General features: G+C 40.5%; 1 protein-coding gene across 1 annotated transcript; it reads left to right on the top strand.

Moving 5' to 3' along the window:
• The first annotated feature begins 3904 nt into the window (after nt 1–3904).
• LOC109868187 (rod cGMP-specific 3',5'-cyclic phosphodiesterase subunit beta-like) lies at nt 3905–19095 on the top strand. Its single transcript, XM_031803330.1, has 22 exons — nt 3905–4606; nt 5344–5496; nt 5883–5972; nt 6148–6288; nt 10617–10691; nt 10816–10880; nt 11405–11471; nt 11612–11659; nt 11772–11921; nt 12366–12509; nt 12607–12672; nt 13034–13180; nt 13334–13441; nt 13569–13678; nt 14161–14248; nt 14390–14490; nt 14983–15090; nt 15217–15280; nt 15397–15471; nt 15603–15686; nt 15933–16056; nt 16173–19095. The coding sequence occupies exons 1-22, from the start codon at nt 4136–4138 to the stop codon at nt 16196–16198; spliced, it is 2505 nt and encodes an 834-aa protein (XP_031659190.1). The 5' UTR covers nt 3905–4135; the 3' UTR covers nt 16199–19095.
• Nucleotides 19096–20513: the final 1418 nt, after the last annotated feature.

Here is a 20513-nt window from a genome sequence, read left to right on the forward strand (position 1 = left end):
ATATATTCATGGGTCCTCTCCATCAAGACGCTGGACCTTACCTGTCTTATTGAGGATGAGCAGTGTGTAGAATTCAGTGTTTTGTGGTTGTCCGTTAAGGTTTTGGAATCTCTTGTGTTTGGGTCCCTTTATGCACAGTGAACACAGACAAGGGTACTGATTATTTTTCACTTCTTGTAAGTAAATAAGGTGCTTAAATCACGGGTTAATCCGGTTGGTGATGTTCTGACTATAATCTGGCTTCGCTTCTGAATCCGCCCATGCCTCCCATAAAAACAATTAGGGCTTTATGTAACTGTGAAGACACACACACACACTTACGATGGGAAAATATATTGTCCAAACACTAAAGATCATTAGGATTAGAGAAATCATACCCCAGCACATGCTGGAACACAACAACTAATGAGCATTAGTTATTGTGTTCCAGCACGTAAATCCTTACTGCTGATGATAGAATACTACCACCAGCACTGCTTTGTAGACCTTGAGACTAGTTTGGAGATCCTGGAGTATGATTAAACAGCAAGCAGGCTAAAATAGTATTTTGGAAATGAAATGTAGGGTTATGTGAAGCGCCACTTGAGAGGCATCCCTAACCATCAATATTGTAGTGTCATCTACCAGCCGGATCGCTCTCTGTCAAAACTATTGCTTTCAAATGTTTTGAACCTTGGTGCTCTATGTGTTGTTCTAATCAGTCCTGATAATTGACTTGCTAAAGGCCTGAAGCTGTATTGTGTGAGCTAGTGTTACACTAGGCTTTGTTTGGCTCTGATGTACATGACTGCGTGGTGAAACAGCTTTAAGGTTATTTACTGTATGTGTTGTGCTCCATGAAGTCCGTGTACAAACTCAGCGGGAACAAACGTGATGCAGTAAACACTAGTGCTTCTGTTGTGTCACACACACACACACACACACACACACACACACACACACACACACACACACACACACACACACACACACACACACACACACACACACACACACACACACACACACACACACACACACACACACACACACACACACACGTAAGCAGTGCCATGTGAGTCACCATGATCGTAGTTATTTAAGAACCTGTTTTTACATAACATGTCTATTTTTACCACCAGCATTTACTGTCTGAATGGAGTTTCTGCTGAGGCTATTCTTATCCCCCTGTTAGCAGTAAAATACAATGTGCACTCTAAGGTGAAATCCCACTACTGGGTGCTTCTTGCCAGCTGTCTGGAACTTTCTGTAGTTCTCTAGAGACACCTGGCTCTGAGGAGTGGCTACGTGTGGCTGTAGACACAGGGGATGATGGCAAGAGGCTGAACATGAGGTATGGGCCTGAATGATTGGCTAACGGGCCCAGCAGAGAAGTACCACCACTACTCAGCCCCTCTTCATTCACTCTCCATTCATTTAATTAAAGGCACTTCTGGGTAGTTAGAGCATTGTGTACTGTACTCCTGGCACTACTCTGAGGCATTACACACAATATTATGGTCTACTTCCTGAGTAGCTCTTTAGGTATTAGTAGTTGTTGAGAGCTCTTTAGTTGTTTTGTACTTCTTTAGTTGTTCTGTACTTCTTTAGTTGTTCTGTAGTTCTTTAGTTATTCTGTAGTTCTTTAGTTGTTCTGTACTTCTTTAGTTGTTCTGTAGTTCTTTAGTTTTTCTGTAGTTCTTTAGTTTTTCTGTAGTTCTTTAGTTATTCTCTAGCAAACGACAAGCTGATGGCTGTACTATATTTATACTTGGAAACACGTACTTGATCTAAGGCTGGAAGATGTTTGGCACGCCTGTTGATAGCATACGATATTGTACTGCGTCAGACCGTCCACAGCCCTTTCTGTGCTGATGTTCAATGTCTGCACCTTGGTTACCATTTTACAGTGTGTATAGGTGTGTTGTTGCTCTTCATTCATTTGTACCTTAGGTGAAGAGGCTGAGAGGGAGCATACATTTGTACCTTAGGTGAAGAGGCTGAGAGGGAGCATACATTTGTACCTTAGGTGAAGAGGCTGAGAGGGAGCATACATTTGTACCTTAGGTGAAGAGGCTGAGAGGGAGCATACATTTGTACCTTAGGTGAAGAGGCTGAGAGGGAGCATACATTTGTACCTTAGGTGAAGAGGCTGAGAGGGAGCATACATTTGTACCTTAGGTGAAGAGGCTGAGAGGGAGCATACATTTGTACCTTAGGTGAAGAGGCTGAGAGGGAGCATACATTTGTACCTTAGGTGAAGAGGCTGAGAGGGAGCATACATTTGTACCTTAGGTGAAGAGGCTGAGAGGGAGCATACATTTGTACCTTAGGTGAAGAGGCTGAGAGGGAGCATACATTTGTACCTTAGGTGAAGAGGCTGAGAGGGAGCATACATTTGTACCTTAGGTGAAGAGGCTGAGAGGGAGCATACATTTGTACCTTAGGTGAAGAGGCTGAGAGGGAGCATACATTTGCCGACTATTTCTGACATATCAAATTAATTGAACTGACATTAAAAAAATTCCAGGGGCAGTAAAAAATGACAGAAGGTGTATGACAAACAAGTAATGGTTCTACTATTTACTGGTTAAACTAAATCTTTTGAATACAATTTTGACGGCATGAATATCAATGGCATGGTCAGCTTCAGCAGCAGTGATTAACAGTAGAAGTTCAATTAGCTTGGCCCTTCGTATAAGCCGGCTGCCATCTTGTGTTGTGGTGTTGCACTGTATTTCTAGGGTGAAATATGGGCCGCGCACAATGGACGTAATGCACCACAAGGGGTCAACAGTTCATTGGCAACAAACAGGTCACGTAAAGGCTTGCAATGGCTGGATTAATATGATAGTATCATTAAATGTGTTCATTGGTTAAATCCCTCATCTCCATTTGAGGTTTGCGATGAAAGAACTGTTTAATTCATTCGATATTGATTATAAAGTAATAGTAGTTATATCCAACGTAATATTGAATAACAAACATTAGAGACTATACTGTTTTACATACACTCATAAGCAAATGCTTGTAAGCACGCACCCTCGTAAAGGAAGTAAGACGCAGGTTCATAGGAATGAAATGTATGCCTATGCATGTGCACATACGTTGCACAGTACATATCACATGCACACAGACAGACACACCTCCCTCGCCAGCCTTGTCTCTCTCACAGGTAGCAGATCTGATAGTATGAATCTATTCATGTGGAGATTATCCAGCTGACCTTTTGTATAAGATGGTTAAGGAACCTTAATATAGCCGGTGTGGAAAGATTAATGGCATTTTATCATCGGGCTTGTCTTATTGTCTCATAGACCCCCATACGTGTCTGTCTCTCACTTAATCATGTAATATGTAATATTGTAATTGGATGATAAAAACAGATACTGCAGCAAGTAAGGCTACTGTGTTAATTTAAAAAAATAAAATCCAAAAGCTTAAATGAACATAACTAACAAATCTTTTTCTGCTTCTGAAGGCTACAACCGGCAGAGGCCTGTGAAAGATCCCATAGCAGTGGTACTGACTGAGGACAACAGAATTGGGGTGCTGAGATAATCAACTAGTGGCTTGGTTAAATAGGGCTTAGCAACGAGGAGTGCTTTTTAAAAAAATAAGAAAGTTAAGAGCTTGTGTGTGTGGTGCCTGCCTGGGGCAAGAGCAGGCTACAGTTGGAGACAAACCAAACGGGGGGACATCTTAAGGCTAACTGCTTTCAGACATGTGCCTCCTTCGAGGGAGTCCGGATCTCTTTTCCTTCAGGCTTGTTTTCTAAACCTGGCGAGGGGCGAAAGAAGAGGAGGTAATCGGCCAATGAAAGGACTGGGTTGGCCTCCTTCATAGAGATCACCTGATCAGTTTTGCATGAGCAGATCCTGGCTCACCTTCAACACTATTAAGAGAAAAGCTTGCTGATGACAATGGGATTGGACTCAGCCCTCCCTCCCCTGCCATTGCAAGTGTCTCCTCTGTTCACACCAGGACCTAACTAACGTGCCTGCCCTCTTTTGAAGGGAGTTTGGGGATTACATAGTGTGAACTTGCCCTCTTTTTTATTTGCTAGTAATCAATAGATAATTGGTTTTGTCGTCTTTTTAGAGACCGTGGTTTGAAGACTGGGACTGGGGGAGAACCAGTACATCCCTAACCCAAGATGAGTGCGACGAAGGAAGATGTTGAGAAGTTCCTGGATGGGAACCCGGCTTTCGCCCAGGGCTACTTCAACAAGAAGCTCACACCGGGGGCCCTCTCTGTGATGGCAGGCATCTCGGAGTCCAAGGTGGACTTTGGGATGTTACAGGAGCTGGGTCAGATAGAGGAAGGCCAGATCCTGTTCGACCTGATCAAAGAAATGCAGGAGAACGTGAACATGGAGAAAGTGGTGTTTAAGATTCTGAAGAGGATCGTCGCCCTGATCCAAGCTGACCGCTGCAGCCTGTTCATGTACCGGGAGAGGAACGGCATCGCGGAGCTGGCCACTCGTCTCTTCAACATCACTACAGAGTCAGAGCTGGACGACTGTGTGGTGCACCCTGACCATGAGATCGTCTTCCCCCTGGACCTTGGGGTGGTGGGAAATGTGGCCCAGACCAAGAAACACGTCAATTTGAAAGACGTCAATGAGGTAAGAGTCAGATGGGGAAAAGAAGCATAAATGTTGTGGTAGTGATGAGAACAGACAGACAGTCCCAGAGGCTAGGAGCCAGTGAGATTGTGTTATTAGTCTTTTACAATGGCCTTGTCATATGCTCCTACATGATATCATCTTCTAGCTGTACCAAAATAAATAGATGTATCACGTTTATGTTCAGCCAGAGAGAAAAGTGAATAGTTATTTAATCCGTGCCTATCAGAACGTACGCATATTGTTAAAATTGTGTTTTTTGCTAAAACGCAGTGACACACGAAGTGGTATCGCAACTATACAGTACTGTGGGGATCTTCTAAATGTATATCTGGAGACAATATAAATCCTCTTGACAGATGTAATCCAGTTATTGTATATCCCTTGACCCCCTGTTGTAACTGGGATTAGGGCACCTGTTCTGGGGCATTTACACTAGGGTCAGCAGGAAGCTAACACGGTTCAAATTCATTTATATTTCACATTGCCCAGATTTACATTCACCCTTGATATTGGAGTGTACTTCTTACCTGAGCAGTTATAATTCTTTAATAAATTGTGTTTTGTCTTTGAATATGCCAGAGGAAAACATGTATTAATCTGTGGTCTATAATGACATGCCAACTGAAAAAAAGGCTTAAAATCAAGGCCATGTACTGGCTCATAGACAGACCCGTCTTAACACATCCATGTGGGATCTCTGAAGTCGGTGATTTGTTTTGTTTTCTGCCATACAGAGCAGTCACTTCAGCTCATTCGTTGATGACCTGACAGAGTACAAGACCAGGAACATTTTAGCCTCGCCCATCATGAACGGAGAGGATGTGGTGGCTGTGATCATGGCCCTGAACAAGACCACTGGACCACACTTCACCACTGAGGATGAGGATGTGAGTACTGAGGACGAAGGCTCTCTGAGATTAGGACCTACACATGTCCAAGTGTCAGTGTCACAATGGAAATACTAAGAGGAGGTTATTGCATGAATAAGTTGGGGATGAGTAATCAACAGGTTTTCTCCCTTCCCAAAGTGAATTTACTCAAAGCGTACGTGGCATATATACACTGACTGATGTTGTAGAACACAAGCATGTCCATCAAACAAGCACAGGGAACACATACAAACTGTGCCATTGCTGCCTAAATGAAGAGGAAGGTCACATTCACTCACACCTGATGTTTTCAAATACTCCCTCTTGTCTTTCCTCTACCACCTTGATTACACATCAATGCATGTATTTCTCTTTGACAATAATTCACATTTTTGATCTCCCAGCTTTTTTTGAAGTATCTCAGAATAGCCACTTTGAACCTGAAGATTTACCAGCTGAACTACCTGTACAACTGTGAGACTCGAAAAGGACAGGTGAGTCTGCTGTCTGTACTGATATTCAGAGGAATTACTAGTTGTAGATGACAATATGGTGAACACACAAAAAAGGCCTTTTGATTTTATTTTTAGCTTTCACACATTTAATGATATATCAACCAACTGGTTATTAGCTGATCCTTCGTGGTTGTTGTTTTTCTGTCGGGTATAGGTCCTGTTGTGGTCTGCCAACAAGGTGTTTGAGGAGCTGACAGACATTGAGAGACAGTTCCACAAAGCCCTGTATACAGTGCGGGCCTACCTGAACTGTGACAGGTACTCTGTGGGCCTATTGGACATGACCAAGGAGAAGGTGGGTGACACTGTCTGCATGTAGCCGGGCCATTCCTGAATTGCGGTATTGTCTTAAGCCTTCGAAGGTTTTTATTGATCTATAATATATATTCAGTATTTTTGTTTAATTTCAAAATAATAGGTATCCCCAAATCCTCAAAACATGTCACTACAACTCCACTGCTTTGTTCCTATAGGAGTTCACTTCTGGAACAAGACAATTTGCTTGCCCTAAGTACTTTAAACCATGCACAAACAAAGTTTTGCAATATAAAGGACTTGCATTATGTTTCATCACTGATAAACAGTTTACGTGTGATATGTAACTATGTGTGATTTTAATGTGTTTTTCATGGTTGCAAAGGTGAGGGACGTACAGTAAAAGCCACCGCAGTTCAAGAATGATCCAGCCATTTAGTCATCATAAATAATAGTTATTATGGGTCTCCTCTAGTAATACTGTAGCCCACAAAACATAGCTCTAGCAGTATTTGTTCATATTTTGCACATACAGCACTACAGCGCCTTCAGAAAGTACTCAGACCCCTTGACATTTTGCCCATTTTGTTGTGTTACAGCCTGAATTTAAAATAATAAAACAGAGATTATTGTTCACTGGCCTACACACAATACCCAATCATGTCAAAGTGGACTTATGTTTTTAGAATGTTTACTAATTAATTAAAAATGAAAAGCAGAAATGTATTGTGTTAATTAATAAGTATTCAACCCCTTTGTTTTGGCAAACCTAAATAAGTTCAGGAGTAAAGGTTTGCTTAACAAGTGTCATTAATAAGTTGCATGGGCTCACTCTGTGTGTAATAATAGTGTTTAACATGATTTTTGAATGACTACCTCGTCTCTGTAACTCGTAACATACGATTTCAAACACAGATTCAACCAGGGAGGTTTTCCAATGCCTCGCAACTAAGGTCACCTATTGGTAGATGGGTAAAAATAAAATAAAAAGCAGACATTGAAAATCCCTTTGAGAATAGTGAAGTTCAATGGCGGTCAGTGGCATTAAATATGTTAATATGTAAAAAAAAAAAAATATATTTATGAGCATGGCCTTATTTCTATTACAGCATATTGGACGACTGTATTCCATTCACCCAGCTCAATGTAACATTGATAGGTTTAGGCTACTACATGACACTAGAATTGTCCCTATACCTATCATAAGGTTGCTACAACCTAGCCTATGAATGAAAGTTTCAACGTAGGTGCACAGGTCGAGAGAAAAAATAAAGTAATCAAAGTGATAGACAGTGACACATTCAACACTGCCATGCACACTCTTGCCTGCGTCTAGCTGATCGAGGGTGTAATCATTAGTCCAACAGTTGCAAACAATAGTTTCTATTAGACAAATTCAGGTATGTTTATCCCTGTTTCATTCCGTTAAAGAAACGTTTTTCAACAGAATCAGCGGAATTAATAAATCCCTGATCACACGCGAACACAGTTCACTTTCATAGCAGCCACATACAAACAGCATGATCATTTTGCGTGTAGAATTCCTTCTCGCATCTATGTGCTCTGTTCTCACCTTTTCCTTTTGCTTGTGGACTTCAGTGAACAACACATCAGTCGTCTTTGAACAGGCGGGAAAAAAACATAATATCATAACCACTAAACGCTACACACAGCCTTGTTATCACCATATTAGCTAACGTCATAGTTAACTAACATAGCTACTAGAATTAACGTGTTCGTTAACCTGCTACAATCATGCAGTACAGTGTACAGTCAGCAAGCAGTTTAGCAGTTACAGCGGCAGGCCCCGGTGGAGATAAATGAATAAAACCAAACGCTTACCTTGACTTGGAAGAGTTCCAGTGTTGGATAGATATAGCCAACTAGCTAACATAGCATCCCGCTCTGTTTGAGCCGGGTGTTTGAGTAGGATAAACTAGCTAGCAGCATTTGCTAGCTAAGAGAAAGAAAAATACAACAAAATATAGCTCTCTCTATCTCTCGCTTGCTTCTCCTTCATTTTTAAAGAAATGTATTTGATCAAAACTGTTCAAATATGATCTTTCTCTTTAATTGTTTCAACTACTCACCTCACTACATGCACTGCAGTGCTAGATAACTGTAGCTTACGCTTTCAGCTAGGGGTGTGCTGAGTAGTTGGACAAAACGAGTATCATAACAGATATGTATATCTGTATACATTATGATCAGAGAATTTTTTGTATTCATCCATGATCGGGGAAAAGTATTTTTCATATGCCAGCACGCATCTTTCTCATGTCAGTCGGTCATGTGCGAGGTTCTACGTGGTCTAAATAACTCAACTGGCTGTCTGTAAAGAGAAGGGCAGGCTGTACGTTGATCCTGTGGTTTTGATTGGATAGAGGGAAACTATATTTCTCCATCCACTTGCTTCATAATTTCACCCGATCAGTTTTCCTCTTTTTGAGCTGATCATTTAGATTGCTGCTGCCTGGCTGCTACTATGATAAATCACATGGCGAGGACGTTTGCTATCAAGCTGTCAATGTGGATAATATCTCACGGATTCTGACTGAGTGACAAACTTGGACGCCAGCAGCTAATTGAGGCCAGACAGACACACACACACACACCCCTCCGCGCTGCTCTGAATCTGTAGCTTCTTTGCAGGAATTTGGCCAACATCTATTTAGGCATATTAAAACACTTCTGTTTTTTCAGATCGCAAGTATCATCCGATCCGACAATCAACTGTCAAGTTACGGATACGATTACGAATACAAGTATGGCCATGTCGGCACACCTGCTTTCAGTACTAGAATCAATCTCTGATCCATTGATTGGGTGGACAACATGTCAGTTCATGTTACAAGAGCTCTGATAGGTTGAAGGATGTCTTCCGGAAGTTGTCATAAATACTGTGTAAGTCTATGGAAGGGAGTGAGGACCATGAGCCTCCTAGGTTTTGTATTGAAGTCAGTGTACCCAGAGGAGGATGGAAACTAGCTGTCCTCCAGCTACACCATGGTACTACCCTACAGAGTGCTGTTGAGGCTACTGTCGACCTTCATTGCAAAACAGTGTGTTTTAATCAATTATTTGGTGACGTGAATATATTTAGTATAGTTTTATCAAAAAATTATAACTTTTTTAATGTTTCACTATTTACATTTTTATGAAAATCAATTAGGAGGATGGAGAAGCCTAAGGACGGACAAACAACATTGTTGTTACTCCACAATACTAACCTAATCCGCAGAGTGAAAAGAACAACATTTGTATAAAATAAAAATATTCCAAAACATGCATCATGTTGGCAACAAGGCATCCTATTACGGATATGCTTGTAATCGTTAAGGACTGGGGAGTTTTTCCAGGATAAAAAATCAACTGAATAGAGCTAAGCACAGGCAAAATCCTAGAGGAAAACCTGGTACAGTCTGATTTCCACGAGACATTGGGAGATCAATTCACCTTTCAGCAGGATAATAATCTAAAACACAAGGGCAAATCTACACTGGAGTTGCTTACCAAGAAGACAGTGAATGTTCCTGAGTGGTTTTGACTTAAATTGTCTTGAAAATCTATTGCAAGACTTGAAAATGTTTGTCTAGCAAATATTTCACAATCCGGATGTGTAAAGCTCTTAGAGACTTACCCAGAAAGACTCATAGCTGTAAACACTGCCAAAGGTATTCTAACATGTATTGACTCAGGGGTGTGAATGCTTATGTAAATTAGATATTTCTGTATTTCATTTTCAATAAATTTGCAAAAATGTCTAAAAACAGGTATTCACTTTGACATTGTGGGGTATTGTGTGTAATAATTTATTGAATCCATTTTGATTTCAGGCTGTAAAACAACCAAATGTGGAGGCTCTGCAGTGGCGGATTTAGGTATAGGTGACATGGGTAGCCGCCCAGGGCGGCATCTTGCCGGGGGTGGCATGGGGGGACCCGCACAAAATGTTTTGGAATGGTGACATTTGCATGATCGGTTTTCTATCACTCATTTGCACATCACGTCAATGATATGATGTCACCGTGTGGGACTGTGGGTCAATTAACCTTGTCGGAGTGGGCGCCCTGATTCTAGTTTGTGAGCTTGGCAGGCCACTGCCTGGGAAGGTCTCCCACTCAGAAGTACGAGATGGGGAGGGGGGCCGGGGTAGGTTGACCTCAGGTCTCCCCACTGGAAGCCTGAGGTAGGGGGACCGGGGGAATGGGCGGACCTCTAACTTTGTACAGTACTAATGTGTGTGTGTGTGTGTGGGGTGGGGGGTGCCCAGGGAGCCATACAAGCTAGAACCGCCACTGAGGCTCTATAATATTATTAATATGCTGTGTCTGACAATCCATCTGTGTTATTGCTTTGTTCCTATAGGAGTTCTTTGACATCTGGCCAGTGTTGATGGGAGACCAGCCCCCTTACTCTGGACCTCTTACCCCTGATGGCAGAGTAAGTGTTCATAACTATCTACTTATTATCCTATGAACTGGTCTTTACCTTTTTGCCTTTGTTTTTACAATTTTGTATTCCTGGTGTGTGATTTATTTTGTTTTTCTGTTATCTGTGATTCTAGGAAGTCATATTCTACAAAGTCATTGATTATATTTTGCATGGAAAAGAGGACATCAAAGTTATCGCGTACGTTTATTTAACTTTTCTCTGATCATTAATGTATAGTTGAAGTAGTTTCAACTCTGTATTATCAGACCTGGGTTCAAATACATGTGCATTTCAGTAGTTGGCATTATAAATATTTTTTGAGTATTATTTATTTATTTATTTTTGAATATTATTTGAGTATTTTTTATTTTTAAATACACAGCCCAAAACAAGTGCTTTTATTTGAGTATTTGAATGGTTATTTGTAAAGACCAAAAAGTCTACCAAATTGTATTTTAGAGGATTTTCAAATACCTTTGTTAAACGCAAGCGAGGGCATTTTAGTCCATGTATGCACATTTTTCTCATCCTTTCCAAATGTATTTCCAAAGACATAAAAAATGTTCAACTACTTGTCTTTTCAAATAAAATATTTCTGAAAACTTACTTTGAATGTATGTTAAAGTGATTGAGCTATCTGAAATAGTATTTGAACCCAGGTCTGTGTTTGATACTGTATAGCAGAATAATCAGTGTGTGTTGTCTGACTGTGTTGTCAACAGGACTCCCACTCTAGAACACTGGGTTTTGTGTACTGGACTTCCCACATATGTGGCTGAAACTGGTCTTGTAAGTTTTTTAACTGGCATTCAGATACCAAGTTTTTGAAACGCTATCAGAATTTGGAATTGACTTGAAAATAACACAATGTTCAAATTGCCATGATTTGCATGTGTGTTGATGCTGTACTCTTTATTATTAATATCTAGATATGTAACATCATAAATCCCGCCACAGAGGAGATGTTCAAGTTTCAGGTACATTTGCTTCCTCATAAAATCAAGTATCCTTGCATGTGGTTTTAGCAAACAGTTTAGCAACTTGCATAATTCCTGTTGACCATTTACCTTGTGTCTTCCCATAATACAGTCAGAACCCTTGGATGATAGTGGTTGGACCATAAAGAATGTGCTGTCCATGCCAATCGTCAACATGACAGAAGATATTGTGGGCGTGGCTACATTCTACAACAGGAAAGATGGGAAGCCATTCGATCAGCAGGATGAGGAGCTAATGGAGGTACTTTACTGTACTACAGCACGCAACTGTCTTCTCAACAACTCCTCTCTTCACAGAGAAGTCGTCAAGTCAAATGGCTCTATAAAGCCTTGATATCTGCATTTTTTTGTGTAGACCATTAATTTATACAATGCACTGTGGCAGTCAAATGCCTCCCACTCTCTTCACCACATTGACCTGAGTGAACCTACTGTGAATGATAGTGTGATTGTCTGTCTACCCATGCTGGCTTCTGAGTGAACCTACTCTGAATGATAGTGTGATTGTCTGTCTAACCATGCTGGCTTCTGAGTGAACCTACTCTGACTGAGAGTGTGATTGTCTGTCTACCCATGCTGGCTTCTGAGTGAACCTACTCTGAATAATAGTGTGATTGTCTGTCTACCCATGCTGGCTTCTGAGAGAACCTACTCTGAATGACATTGTTTCTGCTGGTCTCCCCAGGCTATGACTAACTTCCTGGGCTGGTCCCACCTCAACACAGACACCTATGACAGGATGAAAATGATAGAGAACCGGAAAGACATAGCTCAGGACATGGTGCTCTACCACGTCAAGTGCCGTGATGACGAAATACAGAATATCCTGGTGAAGCCTTGCTCACAGATATACACAGATCTAACCTCCTTCACAAGAGAAGTGTTGTTTTAATATTTTACACTCATTGTTGTTTTATGTATCTTAGAAAACCAGACAGTATTTCAACAGAGAGCCCTGTGACTGTGAAGAGGAAGAGTTCCTGCAGATTCTGGTATTGCTACCTTATTTTTGTAGAATAACAATTTGGTCATAATCTGGAGGTTGTAGAATTATCTTTGATTTAGTCACTAGAGTATACGTTTAAGTACTGGAACAGTAGGCCTGCATTTGAAAGCTCTAGCTAGATTTATATGGTTGTATAGGTATAGGATCTTCATTTGATCACCCTGAGGTTTAAAAAGGCTTGATTGTCCCGACAAAATGCCCATTAATTATTATCGACATAATAATTAAAATGTCCTGTTGCTGCAGGATCATTTTCCTGCTGTAGCAAACTAGCTAAAATTAAGATACTTCATCTGTATGTTTAGTTTTTGTTAATAATCCCATAATAATCATGCATTATCACACAGAAAAAAGAACTGCCTGGCCCCAAGAAGTTTGAGATCTATGAGTTCGGGTTCTCTGACTTTGACTGCACAGAGCTGGAGCTGGTGATGTGTGCGATCCAGATGTTCTATGAGGTCGGAGTGGTCAAGAAGTTCCAGGTTCCACAGGAGGTATGGTGCAATCATGATCTGTACTGCGACATCTTTCAGTGCCGGGAAAGTATCAATTCTGAATGATCTCCGTGCAGTTTGTCATTAGTTACTTTATTACTCTCCCATACTATCTGTATATGCTCTAACAGGCATCTTGATTTATTTCAACAGGTTCTGGTACGCTTCATGTACTCTATCAGCAAAGGCTACAGGAAAATGCCCTATCACAACTGGCGCCACGGTTTCAATGTCGGACAGACCATGTTCACACTGTTGACGGTAGGAATGCTTACACCTCAGTAATGTACCCTAACATGTTTTCTTACTTGCCAAAAAAGCTTAACTGAAGGCATGATTGAAAGATCTCTAATTCTGAGAGTCAAACGGCTGTATTTTGTTGTGTCAGACAGGGAACATGAAGAGATACTACACAGATCTGGAGGTGATGGCAATGATCACATCTGCTTTCCTCCATGATATCGACCACAGGGGCACCAACAACCTCTATCAGGTGAAGTGAGTACTCCTGGGAATCGCTGCTCTCTTTTCACTCTGCTCTCTGAAAGTTGGTACTGATGTTGGATCTTCATTTGACCAGTATTGTCACAGCAAAAATAATGATTTGACTGTTTAGTCCACTATGTTGCTTGATCGGTGGTTAGGCTATTAGCTGACCAAACGTATGTTACATGAAAAATGCAATACTGTTAGTGTGCGTTAGTGTGGGTGTGTTAGTGTGGATTTTCAGTGAATTGATGTAAATCACAGGACAATTGCAGGAAAGTGCAGGAAAATTCTCAGCAACAAAAGAGTCATCAAAATTAGGATCCTACATTTGTACAACCAGTCCTTAAATTATCTATGGGTCTCTTATTTTACTCACTCTCTCATCATGACTGAGGCCTTGCATGTAGAGAAGCACGTTGATTAGCTTTGTGTGATGAATGGCTTATGATGAGCTCTTTACAGTGTCTGGTCTGATCTCCCCTCACGAATAGATCTGGTAACCCACTTGCCAAGCTTCACGGCTCATCTGTCCTGGAGAGGCATCATCTAGAATTTAGCAAGTTCCTCCTGGCAGACGAGGTACGTAAGGTTTTTTGTATCTCAGCCATAAACATTCACTACTACAGTAGAACATTTTAGGTCAATTATTTATTTATTTGTACTTTATGCTTCCATGTTGATCACATGCTCTAGTCTAACTCCTCCATCCTCCCCCCCTAGTCCTTGAATATATACCAGAACCTCAACAGAAGACAGAACGAGCATGCCATCCACCTCATGGACATTGCCATCATTGCAACAGACTTGCAACTCTATTTCAAGTAAGACTTGCAACTCCAATTCAATTAAGTTTGCTACAGCAGGAAAATAATCCTGCAGCAACAGAAAATTATTATGTGTATTATAATTTATGGATGTTTTTTGAAGGGGTTTATACATTTTTTGTCAGGGAAAATCTAGTCAGACATTTTAAAGTGGAAATTACAAACTTTAGAAGACTTTCTAAAGCTTGAATTCACTACAAGTTTGCATTTCGTGCTGTGCAGGAAAATTCTCCTAAATAAAAGCGTGATCATATTAAGATCCTACATCTGTATTTACTTAACTACAATACATATTGTATTCCCCATACAGATCTTAGGAAGAATGTATTGTTGTTAATGTGGACTATTTTTCTGCATATTAAAGCACGGATTTAGATACGACGATCAAGCCTACTTAGTCCTGTTGAGGGAACAAGATTTCACAATGCAGCGCTTATAACTTTAACTGAATGTGTAAATCTCTGTTTGGACATTTTCCAATGTCACCAGGAAGCGAACAATGTTCCAGAAGATTGTCGACCTATCAAAGACCTACGAAGATGAGAAGAAGTGGGTGGACTGGATGTCCCTGGAGACGACCAGGAAAGAGATTGTCCTGTGAGTGCAGTTCATGGTAGGGGGAGGATAGTAGTGATAGGGGGATATGTAGGATAATAACATGCACATTGGATCTTATTTTAGCATTTCTATTTTACGCTGAACCTTCAATGATTCCCCTCAAAGGGCCATGATGATGACAGCATGTGACTTGTCAGCCCTCACTAAGCCATGGGAGGTACAAAGCAAGGTGAGAACCTCCCTTGATTATATATACGACATTTTAGTAGATGCTTTTGTGTTTCTGGAAGTGAATATAGCTGTCCAATATAGTGAAATACATTGGACTACCTGGCTTCGTTCCAGGTGGCGCTATCTGAAGCAGCTGAGTTCTGGGTGCAGGGTGACTTGGAAAGAGAAGTTCTTGAAAATCAACCCATTGTGAGTATATCAACGTGTGTGTGTCTGTTCTTCGGATATCCACATACATTTTTACACATCCAAGATGCCTGATGAAGAACTACGTTTTTTTTTGTGCATGTGTGTGTTGTTCCTCCCTCCTTTCCAACCAGACAATGATGGACAGAAACTTTGCTGGTGAACTGCCCAAGCTGCAGTGTGGTTTCATTGACTTTGTCTGCACATTTGTCTACAAGGTAACGTCACCGCATGTACTACCACCCCTTCAGACTAGCTACATCACTCAGCTTCACAGTTACTGCTAAGCACCAAGTAAACCATGAATCAATAGATCTTAGTGTTTGGTCAAATAGTTGGCATACCTTCTATTGGATGTGTAGAATGACCAAATGCACAAATCGTTGCCTTTCAGACAAGCATTATTTGGTGAGATGGCTTGACTGTCAGAAATAGAGCTCTCAAGTTTTTGTTTTGTTGTTTAGGAACTGTCCCGCTTCCATCCGGCCATCCAGCCGATGTATGATGGCATGCTGAACAACAGGAAGGAGTGGAAGGCCAAGCAGGAAGAGTATGAGGCACAACAGGCCATCCTGAAAGCCCAGTCAGGTCAGAGTGGACGATATACTATTGCTCTAGTTTAGAGGGCATTTTGTCTGTGCATTAAAAGTAATACAGATGATCCTTAAACATGTATTGTTTTTTTGTATTCTTGCTATGTAAAGGGTCCAAGACGTGCTCAGTGTGCTGAAGCTCAGGACCTGTTTTGGAGGTAGGTCACTCCAGGATACATCACAGCCACACAGTCTTACTGCCGGCCGTGGGCAGGACCAGCCTCACCTCAGAACAGCTGTGGAAGGACAGCCTCCCCTCACAGCATCAGAACTTTAGAAAAGAGCCAGAGGGACTCCTTATCAGTCACGCAGCAAGGCCGTTGGACCTTCTGGTTCCAGACCCATGTTGGCACATTATGGCCACAACAGTCAATTTCCTGCCTTCAACTGAAGAGCAGTTATCATTAGTTGCATTGGCATATCCACATTTTGGAAGTTACCCCTTTCACTATGCTTCACGACATTCTGAGGAATCCTTCATGGTCTTAGTGGAGTTAATTTTTGTTTGTACTAACTTTTTTAACGTATGTACGGTAGGTTCCGGAAGGTTTTTATTGACCAATTAAAGGAACAAGAAGTCAACAACTTCTGAAATGTTTCCATATGTATGTATAATGTCATTAATATGACACTAAAGCCCTGTTTAAACCAGGTGCCAACATACGTTCTTTGTCCTGATCTAGTCCACATTCTGATTGTGGCCACATTTTCAGACATATGGTATTAAAGTGTGTCTCTTATCCATCCACTGTGTCTGCATTGTGACCAGATTTCCTGGTCCCTACCTGTATGCAATTATTTCCCAGATATTCTTTCCAAATAATGTTTATTTATTTGAAGACACATGGCAGAAGTCAATGGTGCCACCTGTCAATGATTTTAGAGGCCAAAATAATGATTATTTAAATGGATTCACTGTGCAGATCAGTCTACACTTCGTAGATATCCAGACACAATGTGTATCTGACTACCTCTGGAGGTGGTCAGGAAGAGCTGACCTATGACTGCATTTGTCTAAAATTGTGGGAACAATCAGAGTGTGGACAAGATCAGGACAAAGGACACATGTTAGCACCTGTTAGCTCATTATGATCGCTTTTCGTTTTAAACAGGTTACTGTTTCTTAACTAATATTTTCGTACAGAATACTGTATGAAATGCACAGGGATACTTTTTGTTTTACATTAATATTTTACGCTGTTATTTGTATAGAATTTTAAAACAGTAGGCTTGTTATTAGAGTTATCACATTAACGGTAGACTCAACGAAATGACGTTGCCACGAGCAGCACCGCAGATAGAGATGAGCGAGAAGCAAGATCCCGGTCTTACACGGTCACATACAGTATCTGTGCCTGGGTTTGCTTCATGCTGTTAAGTTGAGCCTCGCGCTTCAACACTCTTAGTTGTTGCGGAAATTGACCCACTAGGGTCTTTACTTTCTACATCTACGTCAGAACGCTGAGCCTACCTTTAAATAACACTTTACCAAATGTTGGTGGATTCATCAAGGATCCAACTTTACTTTTATGTATGTTATAATAACAGTGTAATAACCCGTGACTTACATTGTTCTTTACTCCTTCCAGTCAGTCATCATTTACATAACTGTCCAGTTTTCCAGATTTCTATGAAATATGACCTATAATTAAATACAAAATGAGTGAAAGTTTTCCTTCCAAGAAATAAGCTTTTCTGCATGTGAATGGTGTGGGCGTACCCCAACAACAGAATGTTGTGGCATATACCGGTCATAAAAATATGAATGACAAGTAGTAAACAGCTGATTGGCCAGCTCAGCCAATGACCCAATGAGACAATGTTAAATGAGGAAATAGCTAGCATTTTTGAGCTGGGGTTTAAGTATTTTTCTTTTATTGATGCTTTTGGCCACGAGTACGAGAATAGGACGAGTCAACAACATTATTAGTATGAGTTAACAGAATGAGTATTTTGTGAGATTTTCACTGGACAATTACTGTAATGGTAATCAAAAGTAGATTATGCAATACTAGGGTATAGGGCTAGCATCCACATATGCCATAAGAAGTACGTTTTATGGTTCTACTTCATTACAGGGTAATGTGACCCCTTGCTGTGGGATGCTAAGTGATGGTTTTGCGGTATATTACTATTGTCCCATGCTGTGTTGGGTGAAATAATGGTGTGTAGCACTTTTAGTACAGCAATGTAAGAGGTGCTGTTATAGAACGACTGCAGTCAAGCAGTTGAAAACAAGTATATTTTCTGTGTGTGTACATTGTCATTTATTGTTCTGAGATAGGAGAGAAAGGAGTTGACATTTTCAGGAAGGTCTGTCCCTGGCTATCAACAGTTAACTAGAAATGCTTCATTTTGAGAAACCCATCGTTCTCTCTATGTAACTGTTCACTGTTTATTGTTGAATATTTGAATGAGACATACTTTTAGGGTAAAAACAAAAATACGGTATGTCTCAGTATATGCATATCTAACAATATTGGATGGATTCTTATATGGTCCAGTCCACTGCGAATAGTGGTCAATGTCCAATCCCTCAGTAGAGTGATTGAAGCCAGTGGCCTTGATTCTGTTACTCTTGAGCCTACTCACTGGATCCCATAGAATCTCCTAGTGTTCATTATGAACAGAGGGTAATCCTGCTCTTACAGCAGCCCCACTGTCAATGGGGTACCTATGCTTTTATAGATGGAATCAATTGTAAATAGTCTTCTCCTGTAAATATATTTCATTAATAGTATATTTTTATTCAGATGATTAATACTTCATTTCCTCTATGAGCGTCAGTGCAACATTACTGTTATGTTCGATCTGTGCCGACATTATAGCATGAAGGGAATATTAAGGACCCTTTAATTAGAAGCAGTAATTATGTACTTCCTCTTTTCAATTCCACATCATTAAACATTGCAACAAACATTTTATTCCACAATTTGCTGTTAAAAATACTTTAGCGTAGATATGACAAGTTCTAAAGCTCAATGTATGTGTTTTGTCTACAATGACCAAAATAAAGTACATTTATTTTTAAGGATGCATTTTGTCTAATGATATCTTGTTAGTTTTATACAACAGGAAACAATTTAAATATCCATTGTATCCTATTGTTTTTATATTTATATATATTTATATGGACAGAGGTTGGGCCAAAGTATCTAAAGCCTTATTCATGCTCCAGGCCTTAATTCTCAAATCAGTTTTGGAATACTGACTTTCCAAACAGGAAGTTACAAGTGACCAAATCCGATGTGTGTGTTTAGACAGCAGTCATTTGCTGACATGGCTAAGCTAGTTATCATAGTAACGACAGGTGTGCACAGTGGTATAGGCTGATTGGTGGTGGTGCTCGTGCTTCCTATCACTCAAAAGTTGTAGCAAGTTAAGGTGACAACAATGCCCGCCATGGACGTTTCCCAGTTGCTTTGAATGTTTCCTAATCATAGTGTGAGAACTCTTTTCAAGGATCAAAGGATAAGATTATCCAAACTTTTTTTGGTTGTTAGCCACAGCAGTCAACTAGCTAGCTAGGTAGCTGTTTATCTTTCCAGCTCATTCACTCATTTGTTCAAATCAAATCAAATTTTATTGGTCACATACACATGGTTAGCAGATGCTAATGCAAGTGTAGCGAAATGCTTGTGCTTCTAGTTCTGACAGCGCAGTAATATCAGTCATCTAATAATTCCCCAACAACTACCTAATACACACAAATCTAAAGGGGTGAATGAGAATATGTACAAATAAAAGTATATGGATGAGCGATGGCCGAGCGGCATAGGCAAGATGCAGTAGATGGTATAAAATACAGTATATACAGGTGATATTTTATTTTACCTTTATTTAACTAGGCAAGTCAGTTAAGAACAAATTCTTATTTTCAATGACGGCCTAGGAACAGTGGGTTAACTGCCTGTTCAGGGGCAGAACGACAGATTTGTACCTTGTCAGCTCGGGGATTTGAACTTGCAACCTTTCGGTTACCTGTCCAACACTTTAAACACTAGGCTATCCTGCCGCCCCATATGATCAATGTAAGATATGTAAACACTATTAAAGTGGAATTATTTAAAGTGGCATTGTTTAAAGTGTCCAGTGATGGGGTCTCAATGTAGGCAGGAGCCTCTCTGAGTTGGTGATTGCTGTTTAACAGCCTGATGGCCTTGAGATACAGTTGAAGTCGGAAGTTTACATACACTTAGGTTGGAGTCATTAAAACTCGTTTTTCAACCACTCCACAAATGTCTTCTTAACAAACTATAGTTTTGGCAAGTCGGTTAGGACATCTACTTTATGCATGACACAAGTAATTTTTCAGTGGGTCAGAAGTTTGCATACACTAAGGTGACTGTGGCTTTAGAAGATTCTGATAAATTATGTCAATTAGCCAATTGTCAATTGGAGGTGTACCTGTGGATGTTTTTCAAGGCCTACCTTCAAACTCAATGCCTCTTT

This window comes from Oncorhynchus kisutch, linkage group LG23 (assembly GCF_002021735.2).
Source record: "Oncorhynchus kisutch isolate 150728-3 linkage group LG23, Okis_V2, whole genome shotgun sequence".
NCBI classification, from domain to species: Eukaryota; Metazoa; Chordata; class Actinopteri; order Salmoniformes; family Salmonidae; genus Oncorhynchus; species Oncorhynchus kisutch.

What these genes read in the sequence shown, in the direction of transcription:
- LOC109868187 (XM_031803330.1), top strand. Translation starts at nt 4,136, where the DNA reads ATGAGTGCGACGAAGGAAGATGTTGAGAAGTTCCTGGATGGGAACCCG. An exon ending in GTGAGACTCGAAAAGGACAG is followed by an intron (nt 5,973 to 6,147) that starts GTGAGTCTGCTG and finishes TGTCGGGTATAG; the next exon opens with GTCCTGTTGTGGTCTGCCAA. An exon ending in AACAACCTCTATCAGGTGAA is followed by an intron (nt 13,679 to 14,160) that starts GTGAGTACTCCT and finishes CCTCACGAATAG; the next exon opens with ATCTGGTAACCCACTTGCCA.